Source organism: Empidonax traillii, unplaced genomic scaffold (assembly GCF_003031625.1).
Source record: "Empidonax traillii isolate 1590-97213 ecotype Southwest subspecies unplaced genomic scaffold, ASM303162v1 scaffold374:size1477467, whole genome shotgun sequence".
Lineage (NCBI taxonomy): Eukaryota > Metazoa > Chordata > Aves > Passeriformes > Tyrannidae > Empidonax > Empidonax traillii.
In genome coordinates this window covers 1286885-1306232 of record NW_020955567.1, presented here as the reverse complement: position 1 = coordinate 1306232, position 19348 = coordinate 1286885, and the positions used below count along the sequence as shown (strand labels likewise).

General features: G+C 39.0%; 1 protein-coding gene across 1 annotated transcript in view; it reads left to right on the top strand.

Moving 5' to 3' along the window:
* Positions 1-7066: 7066 nt before the first annotated feature.
* The window catches only part of TMEM117 (transmembrane protein 117), a 193280-nt gene continuing 180998 nt past the window's right edge, over positions 7067-19348 (top strand). Inside the window, exons 1-2 of the mRNA XM_027892905.1 lie at positions 7067-7086; positions 9045-9349. Coding sequence (XP_027748706.1) covers positions 9073-9349 — 277 coding nt within the window. The 5' untranslated portion in view covers positions 7067-7086; positions 9045-9072. The remainder of the gene's footprint in view (positions 7087-9044; positions 9350-19348) is intronic.

Sequence of the window (19348 nt, the reverse complement as noted above, 5' to 3'; positions counted from 1 at the left end):
TGATTGTTTTTATGGCCCTCCTCTGGACTTGCTTCAGCAGTTCCATATCTTTCCTGTTCTAGGTATTCCAGAGATGATGCAGTGCTTCAGGTAGAATCTCACCAGAACTAAGTAGAGGGGTAGAATTGCCTCCCTTGACCTGCTGGCCATGCTTCTTTTTATATATCCCAGAGTACAGTTTGCTTTCTCGGCTGCAAGCAGATATTGCTGTTTCATGACCATTTTTTCTATCCACCAGTATCCCTAAGTCCTTCTCAACAGGTCTGCTTTCAATCTGCTCATTCCTCAGCCTGTATTGATGCCAGAAATTGCCCTAACTCAGGTGAAGGGCTTTTCACTTGGCCTTGTTGAACCTCATGAGTTTCACATGGGCTCACTTCTTGAGCTTGGCCCGGTCTCTCTGGATGGCATCCCATCCCTCAGGCAAGTCAACTGCACCACTCAGCTTGGTGTTGTCTACAACCTTGCTGAGGCTGCACTTGATCCCACTGTCTAGGTCACTGATGCAGAATGGAACAGAACTGTCTTAATACAGACAGACCCTGAAGGATGCCACTCATCACTGATCTCCATCTTGATATTGAGACATTGACCATACTGTCTAGATGCAACTATCCAACCAATTCCTTATCCACTAAGTATCAGGTTACTTCTAGTGGCTCCTTGTATGTTTCTCATTGCTGTTTGGTTTATGGTCTTATTCAAATTTCCAAAGAAATAAGGAAAATTTAAAAAAAAAAAATGAACTGCTCTTAGATAATTCCACTTTTTCATCTAGGAATCACGAGGAAAGCTAAGACCTTCTGAGAGATGTTGGTGGGTGAAAGAATGGGAAGACCTGGGACAAAAGATTCTTCCTACTCATGGGGTCCTACTTGCTTGAGAGGAATTCAGTCAGACAGGCTTCTCTCCTGAGTCACTCACAGGTTCTACCCATAAATTATTATTTAATAACAGTAGCAGGAAAACATAGGAAGTTTTATCCTAAAAGGGCTCCATGAGGCCATTTAGGGATTTTATTAATAATTGTTTGTAGAAAGCGTTCTGAGATGTGGTAGAATAAAATTCTAACAGACCCTTCTCTGCAGTGCTTACTGTTTAACCAGAAATGTGGAAGAAAGTTAGGAGGAAGACTTGCAGAGAAAGCTGAGTAGTTGCATTTTTCCCTTCTAGCATTTAAGACTGCTCTGTTAATGCTCAGCTTCTTGCATTTAATTCCCAGCAAGACTGTCACAGATATATGCTGTGTCTCAGCTTAAGCTGAAGGTCTGCATTACTTCATTTTAGTTCCAAAAGTTTCTACAGAGCACTCACTGCCCTTACAAATGGAAGGAAATTCAATAAACAAACAAAGGACATTTTGACGACATTGTACTTGTTCTTACTTGTTCTCTCAGGCATTTATTCAAAGTGCCTATCCATTTTCAATAGATTTCCAGCTGCTAAATAAATTATTACATTTACCATTGTAATTTTTTTTTTTTTTGCGTAACTATGCTTTTTCACAGTACATTAGCGTGAGGCAAAAATAACAGACATTTGCCACAAGCTATTCTTTAGCCATTGGAAAAAATGTCTATTTGCATAATAGATACTGCATATCCATATAAACGAAGAGAAGGAGCTTTAAAGAAAGGTCACAAAACTTGGTCTTCTCATCACTTGTTCAGAATTAAAAATCTGTTTTTCTGAAGTTTTCTTTTACCATTGCAACCAACTTGGACAGTGTGGTTAAGCAGTATCTGTTGAAGACTGAACTCAGAGTCCACTTTTTCCTAATCTCTGTTTTCTCTAATTCTGTACCAGGAACAATCAGAGTAGCTGCAAACTGATTATTCCTTTTTTTTTTTTTCCTTTTTTCCCTAGTGTAGAAGTCACATGTAGTTGTTCTATTAGCTGAAAGGATCCATATGGACAGCAGATGCACTTAAAAGGTATTTAATTAGTGGTGTAAATTCACCTCAGTTGAAGTTCTTTAGTGATTTCATCTAAGTTAAGTATGTATTGCCTGTCTTTTTGACATCAATATGGATTATTTGAAATAGAATCATGCTTACTTGGAACAAACTTGGTCTGGATGAACAGGAGTAAGTACTTTGTGGAAGTGTAAGGTTTATCACTGGACTTTCATCTTCAAAACTGTCAGTACAGCTTCTGCTTCACCTTGGTAAGCCTTATATCATTTGACTCTAGGACTGAATTTCTCTTTGACAATACGTAAAAGGTCACGTAAAGTTCTGTTTCTCCTACTGCTTTTTTTCCCATGTTCCACTGGTATTTCAAAATTAGATATATGTATTAAATTCTGCTCAAAATTTTATTTGTGTGATTTAACCTATCAACAATGATACAACCATGCCCTAACTTCCTCTTGTTAAATTAAAACTTGCTTGACAAGGAACAAAAAGTACATATTAATCATCCCTATCCCAAGATTCCACTAAGGTTTTTATCTAGAGCATCATGTAAATTTGTTGACATCCATTTGTTGGTATCCAAACACTTTCATCACTTTATTTTACCTCAATGTGTGTGTGTGTGTGTGTATTTGTTCTTCTCCCTTTCACTTGTTACAACATTAACTTTCTTCTAGTTCTGTGAAATTACCTAAGCATTTCAGCAGTTGTTAGGAAACAAACTTAATGATTAACATCACTGTCTATCATGTCTTTCATTTATTTTTGTAATAACTCTTCAACCTTATTTAAAAATAAATGTTTAGATTTAGTTGCTGCTGTCTATTATCCTTTCATATTATTGATTTAATGGAAAGTATTTCATGTTACGTGATGTGAAAACACTATTACTGCCTATAGTTTCAAAATATGAAATAGAAACATTTCTGCTGTTCCATATTCTTTCACACAATTCTGTTATTCACATCTAGTAGTAAAACAGTACTAGTATTTGAAATATCATTGTCTCTGACTACCTTAGCATTCTTACTTTCCATGGGAAATATACATTTGTCTTTTCTTTCTTCCAAGTTCTTAAACTGTTTAACTCTTCAGTTATCCACGAACTGTTGCCAGCCTTTGTGGTACGCTTCTTCCCTCCCCTTCCTGCCCCTTTCCCCCCAAGTTGTTTCATGTTTTCTTGTTCTGCTTTCTCTTCTTTTAGATGGTAAGGAATGAGTTGGGGATGCAGATAAAGAATAGGTCTGAAGTGGTATAGCTGAGACGGGTTGCTATAACCATGACTGAGAAATTTTGAAAAGGGGAGTCTTTTATTCCAAGGATGTTTTCACAGGTGTACTGGATTTGGCCCAGAAGTAAGTTGACTTTCTTCATAGCAGCAAAACTGTGCTGTGTTTTGGGTTTGTGGCTAAAACAGTGTTGAAAACATACCAGTGTTTGGGCTGTTGCTCAATAGTGCTTGCACAGGATCAGGGCTCTCTTTCCCACTCTGCCCACACTTCCATTCCAGCAAGCAGGCAAGAATTTGGGAGAGGACAGAGCCGGGACAGCTGACTCCGTATAATATCTAATATTATGCTCACCAATAAAACTCAGTAGAAGAAAAGGGTGACATAGGGATTTTTTTCAGAGCTGTTTATCAGAGACTAACAATCTGTCTGCTTATGGGCCTTGGTGAGTGATTACCATAGCATTTTTTTTTAATCCTTATTTATTAAATTTTATAATTCTTAATTTTTAATTATCGTTATTATTTGTCTGTCTTTCTCTTACTGGTTTTCTCTACTTTTTTCCTATTCTTTCCCCTGTCCTACTGGGGGAGGAGGCAGGGGGACGTGAGCTAGCCTCTGTGTGAGTGCTTACCTGCTGGATGTGGTCAACCCACAATGGCAGGATGGAAGAAAAATACATTAGGAGCATGATCCCTGAGTAATGGGGTTTTGAGGTTTGAGGGAATGACGTGCTTTTTCCAAGCAGCAAGCCAGGGAAAAGGTAAATGTGCAACCACAGAAGAAAGGAGTGGGAGGACAAGCTGAGAGAGCTGGGACTGTTTAACCTTGAGAAGAGGCAGCTAAAGGGAGAGGATCTTATTGATGTGTCTAAAAGCCTGATAGGAGAAGTAAAGATGAAGCCAGACTCTTCTCAGTGTTGTCCAGAGAAAGGACAACAGGCAATGGGCACTGAAATACAGTTCCATGCAATTTATGAAAAAAACTTTCTACTGTGAAGATGGTTGAACGTTGAAATAAGTTGCCCAGAGGGGTACAACCTTGATTATCCTTAGATAACCAAAATGACACAACCATGTTCTGCGCAGAAAGCTGAATTAAAAGATCTCCAGACATCTTTTCCAAGCTCAGCTATGTTGCAGTACTGTGAAGTTTCATGTGTTTTAAGTCATGCACAGTTTTGTGGGTCAAACAGCCAAGCACATAGTCAGCATAGACAACAGGTGATATCATAGAGCTTTCTCAGACGAAGTTGTAACATATTTTTCCAAGCTCCAGAATTACCTTTCAGTCCTCGGTGCACAGGATTTTATAATTATTAATTTTTTTTTTAATAGAGTGATTACAGACAAAATTAGCACTTTTACTTTGGCATAGAAAAGCAAAGAAACCCGTCTCAGTGCAGCATAGTTATTTTGGAACATATTATAGCTTGGTGCATGTTCCTGCACCAGACAGACTCGGATGAGGCAGCAGAATCTGGTAAGAGAACTTTCTAGTTACAGACTAATGTGGAGAAAGCTGATTCTTCATATTTGAGTGTAAAATGACTCTACAGAAATTGATACTGTAGCATCAATTAGTAGTATCAATATACGGTTAGTTCAGTACCCACAGCTCTGCTGGAAACTGGGTAAAACGATAGCCTTTACACAAGTGCTATTTTGTAGTAGGAGTGCTGGTAAAATAGTTTCATTCACAAGTATCAAAACTAACATTTCAAGATGACTCATTATCCCGATTCAGCCTGCTTTTTAGGTTCAACTTTCTGTTTTTACTGCTGGCTTTTTTATTTGCTGAAAAATTTGTGGGTAAGAGTTTGTTTTTATTCTTCTGTTGCTGGCAGTCCCTGCATTTCAGTGAGTGGGCCTGATTAGTCTTGTCTACTGAGATTATTTGTTAATGTTTGCTTTTCAAGTATGTATTTCATCAAGTAAATCTTGATTGCTTGATTAAAAAGAAGAAATGGGAGTGGTCCAGCTTTTTTTTATATATGAGTGAAACATTACTTACATGTTTCAAAAAATATTAGCTTCCTCTAAGATAGCAAATTAAATGAAACATGAAATTTGGGGGAGGTATATGGTGCACTTACACTTTTTGTTACTTTAATAGAAAAGTAGATTATTTTCATTTGATTGACTTAGTGACTTCAGAAACCTGCTCACTGATTTACTATCTGAAAAAAATAGTTCATGAATACTTTGTAGTTGTATCATGGGTTTCAATCTGAGCCAAAGAGAATTTTTTTTTTAGTGTGTAGGTGCATGAAGAGTGTGATCTCTTTTGTAGTGGGTGCTGCCTTCTTTGTCGATTTTCATTTGTTGAACAGAAGGAGACTGAGCTCTGGAAGCATGGCAGTACACACAGAACTGTTGCATGAACAGGCAGTGCTGTATGCTGTATTTCTGTACTCTCCCACTGCACATGATGATTTTTCATCTCTGAATATTTGAATTTTCTTTTTACTGTAAAGATAGCTTGGGGTGTGTTTGTGTGAAATAGTGAATATTGTCTCTTTCTACATAAAATTGAGAGTCTCATAGGTTATTTCACCAAGGAAGGTAATGTGGTGATTATGTTAGATACCTTCAATAACAGTTACGGGTTTTTTTTACAAAAATAGATAAAACTGTGTTGCCTGGTGTACAAAAGGGATTCACAAGTCTTCATCTGCTGCTTGTTCTGGTTGCGCTGGTCTTTTGCAATATGACTTTCCTAAAGACCCTTCCACATTATTCAGCGAATCTCAGTCACACTCCTCTCTACCTTGGCCTGAAGCAGCCAGATGTCTGATGCTGTATTTCAGATACCTGCTCCAATGGAGTCACCTGACTTTTCCCAATAATATATTGAGGCTGTGTCTGGCAACTTCAAGGTTGTTTTATTTGTCCTCAGTAATGACCAGAACTAGTGCATACTGCATTAAGACCCCGTCATAATGCACCTAAAAGCATCCTGTAAACGTTTTCCTGGGATGTAAGCAGTACCAGCACACTGACACTAGGGACCACATCCCACATAAAAAGGCTTTGGTTGACAATTCGGCTGAAGTGCAATGTCAACAACTCTGCTAGGCTGCACAGAAGAGTTTTGCCTGACACAGTGACCATAAGGACTGTGTGTACACCCTGGAGACTGGTCGTGGCCTCAGCATAGCCCCCTCCCAAGTAAGCAAATTGGATATAGACCTCCCTCCCCTCCCAAACATGAAGGATTTCCTCCTGAGCGATTTAGCTGTTATTGTTAGCCCTGCGCTTTTGCTTTGGGGTAATGCATCTACAGATTTGATCACTTTCCCGTGTTTGTGATTTTCTACTGCTAATTTGCGTAATACTGAAGTCTGACCGATGGCAATTGAGTGATGGGGTTTCAGGTTTCGTTCACCTCCGCCGGCTGGATAAGCCCCTGTGGGTGCCAGGCCACCATTTTCCAGGGTGGATAGAGACAACCGCGGGCACATCGCGCACGTTTCGGGTCCTTGCTGGCAGGCTCCGGGGGAGGGGCGGGCACGGGCGGACACGGGCTCCAGGGGCGCGGGGACCCTGCCGCAGCGGCGCCGCCCGCTGCCGCCGCGGCTGCGGCACTACCGGGGCCGCTCGCCCGCGCCCGGGAGCGGAGAGGAGCGGAGAGGAGGAGCGCAGCCAGCACAGCCACCGCCGCCGCTCCCTCCCCGCGGCGACCGGGGGGGCGGGACGCCGCGGCACCGGCGCCGCTGTCAGAGCCCGAAGGGCTGAGGGGCCCTGCCGGCCGCGGCAGCTGCGGGGAGCAGCGGAGCGGAGCGGGGCCGCCCGCTGCCGGGAGCCGCCCCGCGGCAGGCGCCGAGCAAAGCCGAGCCGAGCAGAGCCGAGCCGAGCAAAGCCAAGCCTAGCAGTGCCGAGCCGAGCCGAGCCCAGGCACCGCAGCAGCGCCGCGCCCGCGGCGCCGGATCCCCCGCGGCGGTGAGTGCGGCGGGCGCGGGGCGGCCCCGGCGCTGCGGGGGCCCGTGGCCCGCTGTCTTTGCGGGGAGGGGGCAGCGGCGACCACAGCGCCGCGGGGTGAGGTGGCCGCAGGTCTGCGCCGGGGGCAGGGGGAAAGAGGTCGATTTAACAGGTTGCGATGGGCGTGTGGTGCGCGGCGCTCTCGGCACTCGCGTTTTTGGCGTTGAGGCAGATAGGAGCAGGATCTTTATTAGCAATTTAGCACTGCTGCTATTGCTAATATTGGCTTCTGATGCTATAAAACGCTTCCTGGGAAGCCGCGTCTTCTGCTGGATGTCTAATAACTCTCGGGTATCCGGCAGCTGTCAAAAATACCAGGACATTTAGTTGTTTATCTCCAGCCCCGGTCGGGCTTTAAGATGGTTCATACACATAAGGAAATACTAAAACTTTTCTTAGAGGTAACAGGAAAAAGGAGAACAAAAAATAGCTTTGGGCATCCTTATGGCTCTAAAGGCAGTTTTATCTCCCCAGAGTGGTATTTTCTTAGGCAATGATCTTTGCTTTAAATAACTTTCTTTTCATAAAGTTTTTGAAGGACTGACATTTCCTTGTGCCAACTTTTTAACTCTGTAATATGGTATTTTTTTCTTTTTTTACGTGTAATTTATACATAATTGGACCTTAATAATTTTTATTATTTACTGAATGCATTGTTTGAATCTGCTAAGAGTTTCTTTTATCCTTTTCATTTAATAGGTACAGGATTCCCTGTAATTTTACAAATACAAATCGCATTATAGAATTAAATAATTTTAGGGACTAAAGGGAGACATTGAAATTCATGCCATTTCTAAGTTTACAAAGTGATACTTAAAAATCCAAGAAGGAATGAGTAATTGATTGGGTGTTTTAGGTCTTTTGCTGCAATTTGTGTTTGTTTTGTTTGTTTGTTTGTTTGTTTTGTTTCTTCCTGAAGGGCATATGACATTTGCAAAAATTTGCCATTGTATCCTTCAAGGACTGTGCTGTAATAAACAAGCAATATTATTAGATGCATTTTTTCCTCTTCCTACACTCTGTGTCCATTGAATAATTGCGGTGTTCCACAACACAAAGGCCTTGTATCTTTGTGCATACAAAGTGGTTCAAGAGGATGAAACAACTAATTGGTTGTGAATAAAAGAAAAAAAAATCAAATGACAAACAACTGAAATGTTAACCATGCTCAGTTGCATTTTTCCATAGCAGTGCTTCATAAGAAGACAGGTTTCAAAACAGAACTTTTGTATTCATACATAACAGCCTGTGCTCAGGGCACTCTTATTTTCTGATTTTGAAAATATGATTAACTATAGATGTACTCCCTGGGAAGTCAATGAAAAGATTTATACGGAGTTGGCTGATCTGCAAGAATTAATTGTAGCTTTCCCAACTTTTCCAACATGTCATTTCTTTATATGAACACAGGTTTCTGAAGTTTCTAGGATATACGCTTTTTAACATCCAGTGGAAGACCTCACTGGATTTATGGGCCAGTTTCATCCTTCTCCCATAAGGAGAAGGATTCAATTTAGGCTTAGCATGAACCTTTGTGAAATCTGTGTTGTATTTTTTGGAATGTGGCTGGAAAGGCACTCTGAGTTTCATGTAGCCTACTATGTTCTTATATCCATTCCATGCTTTTCATGCCCCGTTATGAATGGGACATGAAAACCATAACATGTTTGAGACTAAAAATCCTGTGCTATAATGTATATATGTTTGTTTGTTGTTTTTACATTGGAATGAACAGAAATTTCAGTTTTTCTCTTCCTGTATCTAACAGTATCTTTTGATTGAAACTTCCATTGCTAAAGTGTTAAAATTAACTGATGACAAAGTTGCAGTGATTTGATTTTTGTAAATGTGCAAGTGTTTTGTAAGCTCTGAGAATTTTGGATATATATAATGTTGTGCCTTTATGTCTTTGCATACAGGCAAAAACCAGTTCTGCAGTATCTGAGGATGGATAAAGACTTCCGCTACTACTTCCAGCACCCATGGTCTCGCTTAGTTGTGGCTTACTTAGTGATCTTCTTTAACTTCTTAATATTTGCTGAGGACCCAGTATCGCACAGTCAGACAGAAGCCAATGTTATTGTTGTTGGTAATTGTTTCTCCTTTGTAACAAATAAATACCCTGAAGGAGGAGGCTGGAGATTTTTGAAAGTGTTTCTGTGGCTGCTTGCCATTCTCACAGGACTAATAGCTGGGAAATTTCTCTTCCATCAGCGCCTGTTTGGTAAGTTACATGATACACTTGCTGACTTCCTGGTAATGGCTTTCTGCCTTTTCCTTTCAGCTTTCTACTCATGGCAGTTTTGTAAGCTTTGCTATTAATCGCTTCTGCTGTTTAGAGCTGTATAGAACCCAGTACATCAAAACTTACATCATCATGGAAATTAATGCCATGTCTACATGGCATGTGAGAATAATTCTCAGTGATTTCAGTCAAACAAGGATAAAAACAGTGAAAGCTGACATGTTTTAAATACTTCAGAGGCCAGTAATTTTCAATTTTTCCATGTTACAAAAATACTCCTTTGCACCTTCAGCCCAGTTTTTAAATTTTAGTATGTAGCTTTCTCAGCAGTTTGAAGAAAAGGCATTGTTCCTTAGGATGACAACACTAAATGTCTTGTCAAAAGTCACGTAAGTGGAAGCAGGGGCTGTAGTTAGTATTAGCAGAGCTGTGCTGAAAAGCTCCCATGAGAAAATGGGAATTCTAGAGAAGCAGGACCTGTCTCTGTCTTAGTTCAAGAGCAAGTCAGTAAAACGGAAAGGCAGAAAATGGAGCAAAACATGACAGTAAATGCTTTCTTGTGAGAGATGTGACTTAACTGAGGAACTGACTGAAGGGAATGGAACATCCCTGGATTAAATTCTGAGACTGAGAATTTGGATGTAAATATATTGAGATACAAAAATATCCACCATTGTCATAACTGACATGTAGAGAATGTTGTGTCTGAGGACTCAAGGCTGTCTCTATGTTTTAGAGATAAGTAGAAATCATGGAAAAGTTTTCTTCACTCCAACCAGTTGCACTGTTCTTTGAAACATCTGATTCTGGGTGTGTTGCTGCTGGTCTAGATGGACAACTCCCATATTCTTATACTGGTGGGACTGCAGGATGGATGGTTACTGGAACACTTCGAAACACATGAGCAATAGGCCATTTCCTTAGTCTGTCTCATTCTATTAAGATTGAGAGAGAGCCACTATTGTTTCAATAAATCAAATGTAAAGCCGTTGTATCAAGGAATGAACAAGCAAAGCCACATTTAGAGACTTATTTTAATACAGACTTTTCTTGAAACACTTCTTCAGAAAAAAAAAAAAAAAAGTGGCACGATGGCTATTTGGCTGTTTTTACCGTAGCGTAGTGGTAAATGTAAAATGTTCACATAAAGAGGACATTTCACCTGGAAAAAGCACTGTCATAATAATGTTTTCAATTCTAGCTTCCACAATTGAGAAATGATTGTGTTAAATAGAAGATTGAGGAAAAAGAATGAAACAGATGATAAAATTGGAAAATTAGCCCTATAGTGAGAAGATTGAGAGGATAAAAGGAGGATAAAGGGAAGATTAGAGGGTGACTTGCTCAATTTTGATTTGAAGGACGGAACTTTCTGTTCAGCAAATATATTGCAAGGTCCAGTGCTTGGAAGTGGCAAATAGCCAGCATCTTTTTTTTATCTGAAAGGCTAGACACTCCATGGAACAAGTTGTTATAGGATGTGACTTCATCATGACGTGAATTTTTCTTTTTGAGAATTTATTTGTCTGACTACAGAGTAATTGTCTTCTATCTACTAGGTTATTATGATAGTTCCTTCTGGATTTGTAACTGTATATTATAGATAAGATGTAGCTAAACATATATTTTAAAGTGGCTTGAATCAGTATTACTGCCAAAAGGAGAAGATCTGCCCAGCCTTCTGTGTCTGCTGCTTTGTGCATTTTATGCAGTTGCTCAGTGAAAGAAGATAGGGAACTTACCCACATTAGCAGTACCCATCTTTTATTTCTGTAAGGTTCACATCTCTGACCATACTGATGTTTGTGGCAGCGCTAAGATGGGGTCAGCACTGAGAGGAAACTAGCAGACAAGAGATTCCTAACCCTGGAGGTAGTGCTGGCTTATAGATATTTGTGGTTACGGGTGCAATCTGATCTGAGGCTAGTTCCTGTCACAGCCCCACCCTCCTAGCCCCAGCCACGTTATTTCAGTGCCTCCCTCAAGCCAACCCTGCTGCTGATGTGGCGGAGCAGCAGTCTGGCTCAGGCAGCACCTGGAAAACCAGTTGCTTCTGCTGTCATCTCTGGAAGCTCCTTGAACTGATGTGATTGCTTGAGTACCAGTGCTGATGAAGCAGCCAAGGACTGTGCAGCCAAGATAGCTGGGGGCCATGGCAGCCATACCTTGTGCTGGCTCGAGTGCTGTGGGACTGTACCCACACAGTGTGTTGGTGGAAATGTGCTGTTGCTTGTGATACACTGTGAGCAGATGGCAGTCAGCGTGACTGGAGAGCTGGCTGTATTGCTGACTGATGTGGCCATGCTGGCTGTAAACTAGCTAGTGTGAATAGCAATTGCTTTGATGAGATGATGGTATGGATTTACGGCTTCATTGTATCTCTATGTCTCCAAAAGTTTTGTACAGCCCATGCTGAAAGATTTTCTGACAGTTATTTGCTACTGTTTCAGTGTCTTCACTGCCTAGAAATCCCTCCTTTTGTTTTTAATTTCCCTGGTCTAACTTTTTAAGTAGCTACTGCTTTTGTAATTTTTTTTTTTTTTTTAATGCATAATTGCTTGGAACCATTCTGTTTTTTAATCCTTGTTAATTTATTTTCCTTTTTCTCTGCTTGATTCTATTTGTAGAGGAAATTGTGCTGCTTTTTTTCTTGTGGCCTGTGGATAACTTCCTGCAGTCAGGATACCAAATGGCACCAGTCAATCTTCCCCTGTCAGATCTTGGCTCACAGTGCAGGCTGCAAATTGAAATTGAAAAGGATTAGTCTGCACATCTCACTTTAGATGAAGAGGAGTGGAAAGGATTTTCTTTCTCTATGCCCTTCCTGCTCCTTTGTCCCTTGTCTTCTGTATTTCATGCAGCTGAGTTTGCATATGAACTAGAAAGATAGCATAGCTAGAACTGTGTCATAATAGTTTTCCATCTGTGACAGTTGCCGTCTGATAGCCATGACTGTCACGGACTATAAAAATAAATAAGTTCAAGCATGCTATGTGTCTAAAAGTGGAAGGGGAAGGGTTCTGGAAATGTTAATTAGGCTTCATCACTGAGTTTGGAGAGAGTTAAGGGAGTAGTTGAACTATATTGATGAGAAATAGAGATCTCGACTAGAGGACACAGTGAGATGTTTTTTGCTGATAATATTCATTGAACAGTAATCTTTGAACAGTAACCTCTTCAGGGAATCCTTCAAGATACTGCTCATGACTTAAAACAAGATTAGAAAACAATTATATTTCTTGTTCTTCAGTCAAGAAATAGCTTACTTCATTTGATAAATATCTCCCATGATAAAAATTTCCAAGGAAAACAGTCCTTATCTAGTATATTCTTTATATCCTTATGGCATATGGTCAGAAGAAGTGGAATTTTGACATTGTCTTTTGGCTCTTATCAACTGTATTATTTTGATTCATCACTAAGTATATCTTCTGTTTGGTTAGGTATTGTGTTCTGCCATGCTTCTTATTTTGAAACGGAAAATGAAAGGTCATAGATGAATACTGGAAGTTTGGGGAAATAAAAAATAAAGATACATACCTTGGGGTTTTTTTGTTCTGTGTAAGCAAGTTACTTGAGGAAGGGGAAAGTGGTAATTACTTTGTGCTCACTTACATATTTCTTGATTAATTTTCTGTTTTATTAAAAGCAGAAATAGCTTACTGACCCATTTGATGACATTATGCATTCAGAAAATGCATTCAAATCCTGATTTAAAAGAAATCCCTGAATAAGCTTTTGCACATTTTTCATATTGCTCTGGGGCATTGTATGGAAAGTAGCACAGTGTTTAGTGTGTAGAAAGTGTAAGTTTTAGTTGGCACCTGCTCATCATATGCACAGTTGCGGTTCTGCACTACTACTTCAGGCCCAAATTCTAGGTTCAGTGGGAGGTATTTTGGCCCAGAGTTCAGGCTGTGTGTTTTGCATCATTGTGTATAAACATGATCTATCATGTAAATATAAAATATTTTATTTGAATATAAAATATTAAATAAATAAAAATGTAATAGTTATAAATATTATATTATAAAGATAATACTAAAAATAAAATATAAAATATTTTTATTTGAATAGACTTTTTGCAGTATGCACAAATGGGCAGTATAACTGGAAAAATAATATCTTAATTTTTTCAGTCCAGGATCTTTGCTTTACCTGTTTTCTAAGATGTACTAATCCTTAGCTTATGCTGCATATTAGATACATTAGTTTTTAAAAACTTCCTTACTGAAAACATGTATGTGTTTACCTGCCCATTTTTCAGATTCTAACTGATTATAAAGATGCATTAAAATCTGATTAAAAGCCTGATTACAGAGACCGTATTTATTCAATTGCCAATGAGTGTGCTTAGATTTATATTTGTAAGTTCCTTTCTAAATGATGTGGATGGAAACTAAATACTTTATGTGTTATAAAAAATTACAGAAAACAATATGTATAGGGCTAAAGCTGTATTTCTTAAAATGTAGGAATCATCATAATACAGCTAGCAAACTAAAGCTGTTGAATAAATGTTGAATTTAATGCCTTGCTCTCTTATAAATGTTCACAATATGCAGTTTGTTTAAAATTAAATGATAATATGAACTTCATAGACACTGGGGGAAACACATAAAGCACTCATTATAGGAAGTGCACTGAGCTGTGAATATACACAAATTTTGCAGATTTTTTAATGTACAGTATTGCCATGCTGGGAGCAATTTCATGACAGACAGTTTCAAACAAAACACCCACTGAGGACCTGTTGTCTGAAAACATTACTCTTTTTGTCAAACATGTTATCTTGAAGGCTCTCAAAAACGTTGCAAACCTCTCAAAACCAGACTCTTCAATGTCTGCTTTTATGCTGAATTTAAGGCGTGTATCCACTGGAGCAATGAATGTATGCAGATTTCAAGAGGAAGTTAGGGAGACTGGGATTTAGTCAGGACGATGGTGCACTACTTAGTATAAAATCTGGGCAGTGGTATTTTTGCTTATGTTGGCATATCACCTTCATAGTGGTGTTTATGCAATGGTTAATGAACCAAAAGTGATCTGTTTTGCAAAAGAACCTTCCCATGGATGTGATAAGATTTTTGCATGGTTGTTTTTCAGCCAGATTGTTTCCCATTCTTGTTTGATAGTAGTGATAGGAACAGTTGTACCACCATCTGTAGAAACAAGTGATGGATGTATAGCAATACTTGCATAAAATTCTAGCCTGACTGATAGACCATATTCTTTTCAGTTGTTAGCTTCATCTTACATTACAATAAGAACTGTTATTTAATACCCAGCAACTTTGTTCCTGCTTTTGCTTTTCCTTTGATGACTTCAGCCTAATAGAAAACAACTAATCTGATAGCTGGTAAAAAATACTGTCTTCAAGAGCCTGTTTAGTATTTCAGTAATAATGATCAAGTTAACACTGATGAAGGTATTCAAGGTCTATTGTGATTGCTTCACAGTCAATTCACCTCTTTTGTTTCCAGTAAAATTTTGAAGCAATACAATAAAACTATTTTGGCCTTACAAAATGTGCCAAGGGGCCAGTCTAACAGTTTGCTAATAATAACACACAAATGACCGTGAGCAAGCATTTCTGAGAGCCAGAATCCTCAACAAGAAAAAAACCCACAACCAAACATCAAAAGAAGAAGCTCGCAGCCAGCTACTGAGCGAGTGCAGGCTCATCAGATTCCACCTCTGGCAAGTTGCCAGTAATTAAGACATCAGTTTATTTTAAACTCTACATCATTCATGAGGTAGACCACAAGTGACCTTTCAAATATAAATGAAAAGCATGCAAGTGACCTCCTAATGTCTTCTTTTACTCTTTTATTTTTAGAAGAGCCATAACATCTCACTGCTTCCTCTCTTCATGCTCAATGAGAAAACTGCTGTTGTTTGCACTTATCCTTAGTTGTGAAATTAGTCTCTGGGTAGTAAATTATAGAGTTTAATTGGAGAGATATAGGCAGTAGCTACAAAAAGATTATTCTCTCTTCAGTGAAAGCTTTGATTCTACTGGAGGTGCTTATCCCATTCCTCAAGCAGCAGCATGAGAGTGTGAGAAGGTCTACGTGTGTCAGATTTTCCATAATGGGAAAGCTCTAGATAATATTTAGCATCCAGTGACTGAAAACTAAAAATAAGTTCATTGCTACTTCATATTGATGTGTCAAATCTGTGTTTTGATCTTTTTGACATGACTGTCAGATTTTCCTTTCTGATTGAGTCCGGGAGTGATTTTGGAATGATGCCTGCCACTTACAGGAGTAATATATCTCCATTCCCCAATTTCCAGAAATAGAAGTGAGCTTATTCCTAGCAGACACAGACTGATGGGCATAGTGCAGGTGCAGCCTAGTGCAGGGGCAAATTTCTTCTATCCTTATTCTGGATGGAAAGGATCTTAGTGTGGAACATAACCTTACCATGTGCCTGCTGGAAAGCCCCAAGGAGAACAAGATTTCCTTGGTCAGAGTGACATGAAGGTCTTTTGCATACAAGACATTTATCTTTGTGTGATTTCGCTGGGACTCCAAGTCAACCTGTGCACCTACCTTAAAAATTACATTTCTTTGTTTTGTTGGGGTTTTTTTTGTTTGTTTCCAAAATGAAAAAAAAAAAAAAACCTTCAACATTATGACCCTTAAAAAATGTTGAATACATGATTTAAGAACTATTTAGCAATTAGTAAGTATCTTTTATAGAATTTGTAAATGTAAATGTACTTGCTAACCAGTGTGACTTTCGAGGACAGGGGATCAGTAACTGTTCCCTATGACACAGGTAGGGGAGAAACACAGTATTTCTAAATGTGACTGCTGAGGTGTATGAGAAACATACCCTAATTTCAGATGCTAGAAAACAGAATTTTCTGCTTTCTTCACTCTTCAACAGAGGGAGCAGTACTCCTTTCCCCACTGAGTGGCTCTTGCCAGGAGATGGCAGGACACATTAGAGACTTTTCTGCTTTAAGGATTTACACTCTCCCTGGTGCCTTCAGGTGGGGAAGGAGTCTCCCAAGGGCAGACTGGATGTCTGGGTAGAGGTAGGTGCAGAGCCTTGAATTCATCTTTCGTCTGCAGAACTGGGGTATGATCTTTCAAAGTTGCCAGCTCCTTAGGGCTTTTCAGGCTCACTTATGCACATATTAAATAATGTTTTCTATTTTTAGGTCACTGATGCAATGTCTACTAAGAAACACACTTTTATTTAATACTAAAGCAAAGAACAATCTAAATCTGTACAAGATTTAGCTAAAGTCAGACATGCTAAACAAATAATGAAAATAATAATTAGGGCAGTGAGAGAGTGAAGAGATGAGGCAGGATAAAGGAAAGCATTCCTAGAGAGTCACAGCAGCAACACTATTTAATTTTAGCTTACTCAGTAAAAGGTCTAAAAATTAAACAATTACAGTTTTAATTAACAAAACTCCCCTAACATCCTAGCTCTTTTGCTAATCTGTGCTCATAGATGTAAGTGACAAAGAACCCAACAGTGTAATGTACTGGAGATGTAGAAAAGGAAGGAGAAACTGAAAAGTAGTATATTCTGTGGAACTTCTGTGGAGTTCCTGACCTGGGGAATTTGGGGCTTAGCACAACATTCAATTTTTTGTCACTTTTATACAGCAAGTTAAAAAGTCTTTGCAAACAGTTTTCTCTGTGATTACCACTTTGCACGATGTTCTTCTTGATACATACCAGCTTAGATTACTTTGAAGTGATTTGGGACTTATATCCTATGAACCTCCTCTCTGTGGAAGCCCAAGGTGGAACAATTTTTACCTAAATTAGAAGTGATTTCTGTATGACTTATCTAAATTCCCAGAGTAAAACAGGAGCGCTACTCTCTTGGGAGTGTCTACAGATTTTTATCTCAGGCTGCAGATAAAAAAGTGAACTTTTCTTGAGACTATGTTTCTGATTTCCATGCCAGGGCACATACCAGAGCAAATGCAAGTGTCAGTGGTCTCTTCAGAGGTAAGGGCTACACTGCATATGCAAAGAATTTACTAAGGCAGTCTGTGTATACCCAGAGGTTATCAGAGTGCCATTCTGGCTATCAAGCTAAATTGGAACTTGGTTGAGGCTTATATAAGGTTGTGTATGAAAGATAAATTATTCGTCCTTGGATTTCTAGATGCAGCTTGATACGCCAATACTATTGGTGTGGCACTGGTGTAGATTATACATTTGTTGTCTTCACTTTCTTTTTTGTGTTGGATTCTCCTTCCGCCTTCAGACAAGTGTGCAAATGTGTCTCTGGGGATGCATTTTGTCTCAAGTTACTCAAGGAATGGGTCTGGTATGACTTGACAGTGTTAGGTATATAGTTGGACTCGATGATCATAAAATAATTATCTTTCAACAGAGGAGCACCTTCTAGTGGTATTGAATGAATATAGCAGCTAGTTGAATAGTTCTCTAGAGAAGGAGATGTAAATATGCTAGATAAAGAATAATAATGAATATTTATATTAACTTAATCGTATTTTTATTATTAAATTGATAATTTGTTTAAAAACAAAGGAAGAAACCAAACCTGAGTGGAGAAAGCATATATTTGGAAAAATGAAAACATTTTTCAATTACAGCAATATTCTCTGCTCCTCCCTTCTTCCCTGCCAACCTACTAGCTTACTAGCTTTTTATGCACTTACTGTAAAATAGTATTTTTGTGTGTTCTGGTTCGAAAACTACCCACCCTTTGGCTATTTTAATAACGAAAATTTGGGTTTGTTGTTACACATCTGAAAGGATATTTGCTATGGAACTGTTATTTTAGTCAGTTTCACTGACTTTTACAGCCAGTGTATTTCTAGTAGATATGTATTTTGCAATATAGTGTTTGCCATGGTTACTTTTGCAAATAACGTGGTATTGAATGATTTAAAATTCCATTTTTCCTAGGTTACAGTGGATTAGTTGATAATGTACTCTTTCAATTTGTATGTAGTAAATAATCCTTTTTGGACATAATTACATAGAGTAAATAATACAAATTAATGATATACTATTTCTAGAAAGGTAAATTAAGATTAATATGCTGTGCTTAATATTACGTCATTGCAAGAGATTTGTGCATTAACAGAAGCTAACTGTATGAAACATTCGTGCTTAAATTTTCACTGCGTTCCTCTGAATTTTGCAATTTTGTGAAAAAATGTCAAGTACAAAAAATATGATTTGTGGGTGTTTAAAACAAGACATAACTGTTTGCTTTGTAACTCTGTAAATATATCCAAGTAGGAAACTTGACCTTTTTTTTTCTGAAGCAGTTTTTCAGCGTTTGGAAACTTCAGCTCAAGGCTGAAATAGGTCTTGCAAGCATTTTAAACCTGTGAAAGCTCATTTCATATCAATTGTTTTGGTAGCACCATTATAAAATAGATTTGTTGAAACAGCTACTAATTTGGTATCCTCCATCCTACGGTAGGAGGGCAGAGGAGTTGTGAGGCAGCTAGGAACCTGGAGCAAAGTTAATGGAGTTACAGAGTTGTCAACTGCTTCCATAACTGTGGGCACAGTATTCTGCAAAATATTGCAAGTTCCACAGAATTACTTGATAGAAGTACGACTGCCTAACCCTGAACTGTTCTGAGTCTGGCAGAATAGCAATCAGCTTTCCTGTATCAGGTCTATGTAGCTTGCAGCACATTCTAGTTCTGATATAGGACTTCATTAATTGTGATTGAACCACTTTTTGGTGCTTAGACAAGTGTTGATCTGCGTGCATATACAGATGCTAATTGAGAAATATATAGCTTATGAAACAACAGTTTTCACCAAGTCTGGACAGGCTCAACTCTAAGTGCGTACTCCCTTATTTCATTGTAGGCCAGAGGGCGTCTTGTTTTGTCACTGAAATATGGTTCCTCTTGATCCCACAAAACCACTTGTATTTTGCAGTGGAAATGCAGACGTGCCTGGGAACACTGTTTGTCCGTTGTGAGGTCTAGTCACAGTGTCCATA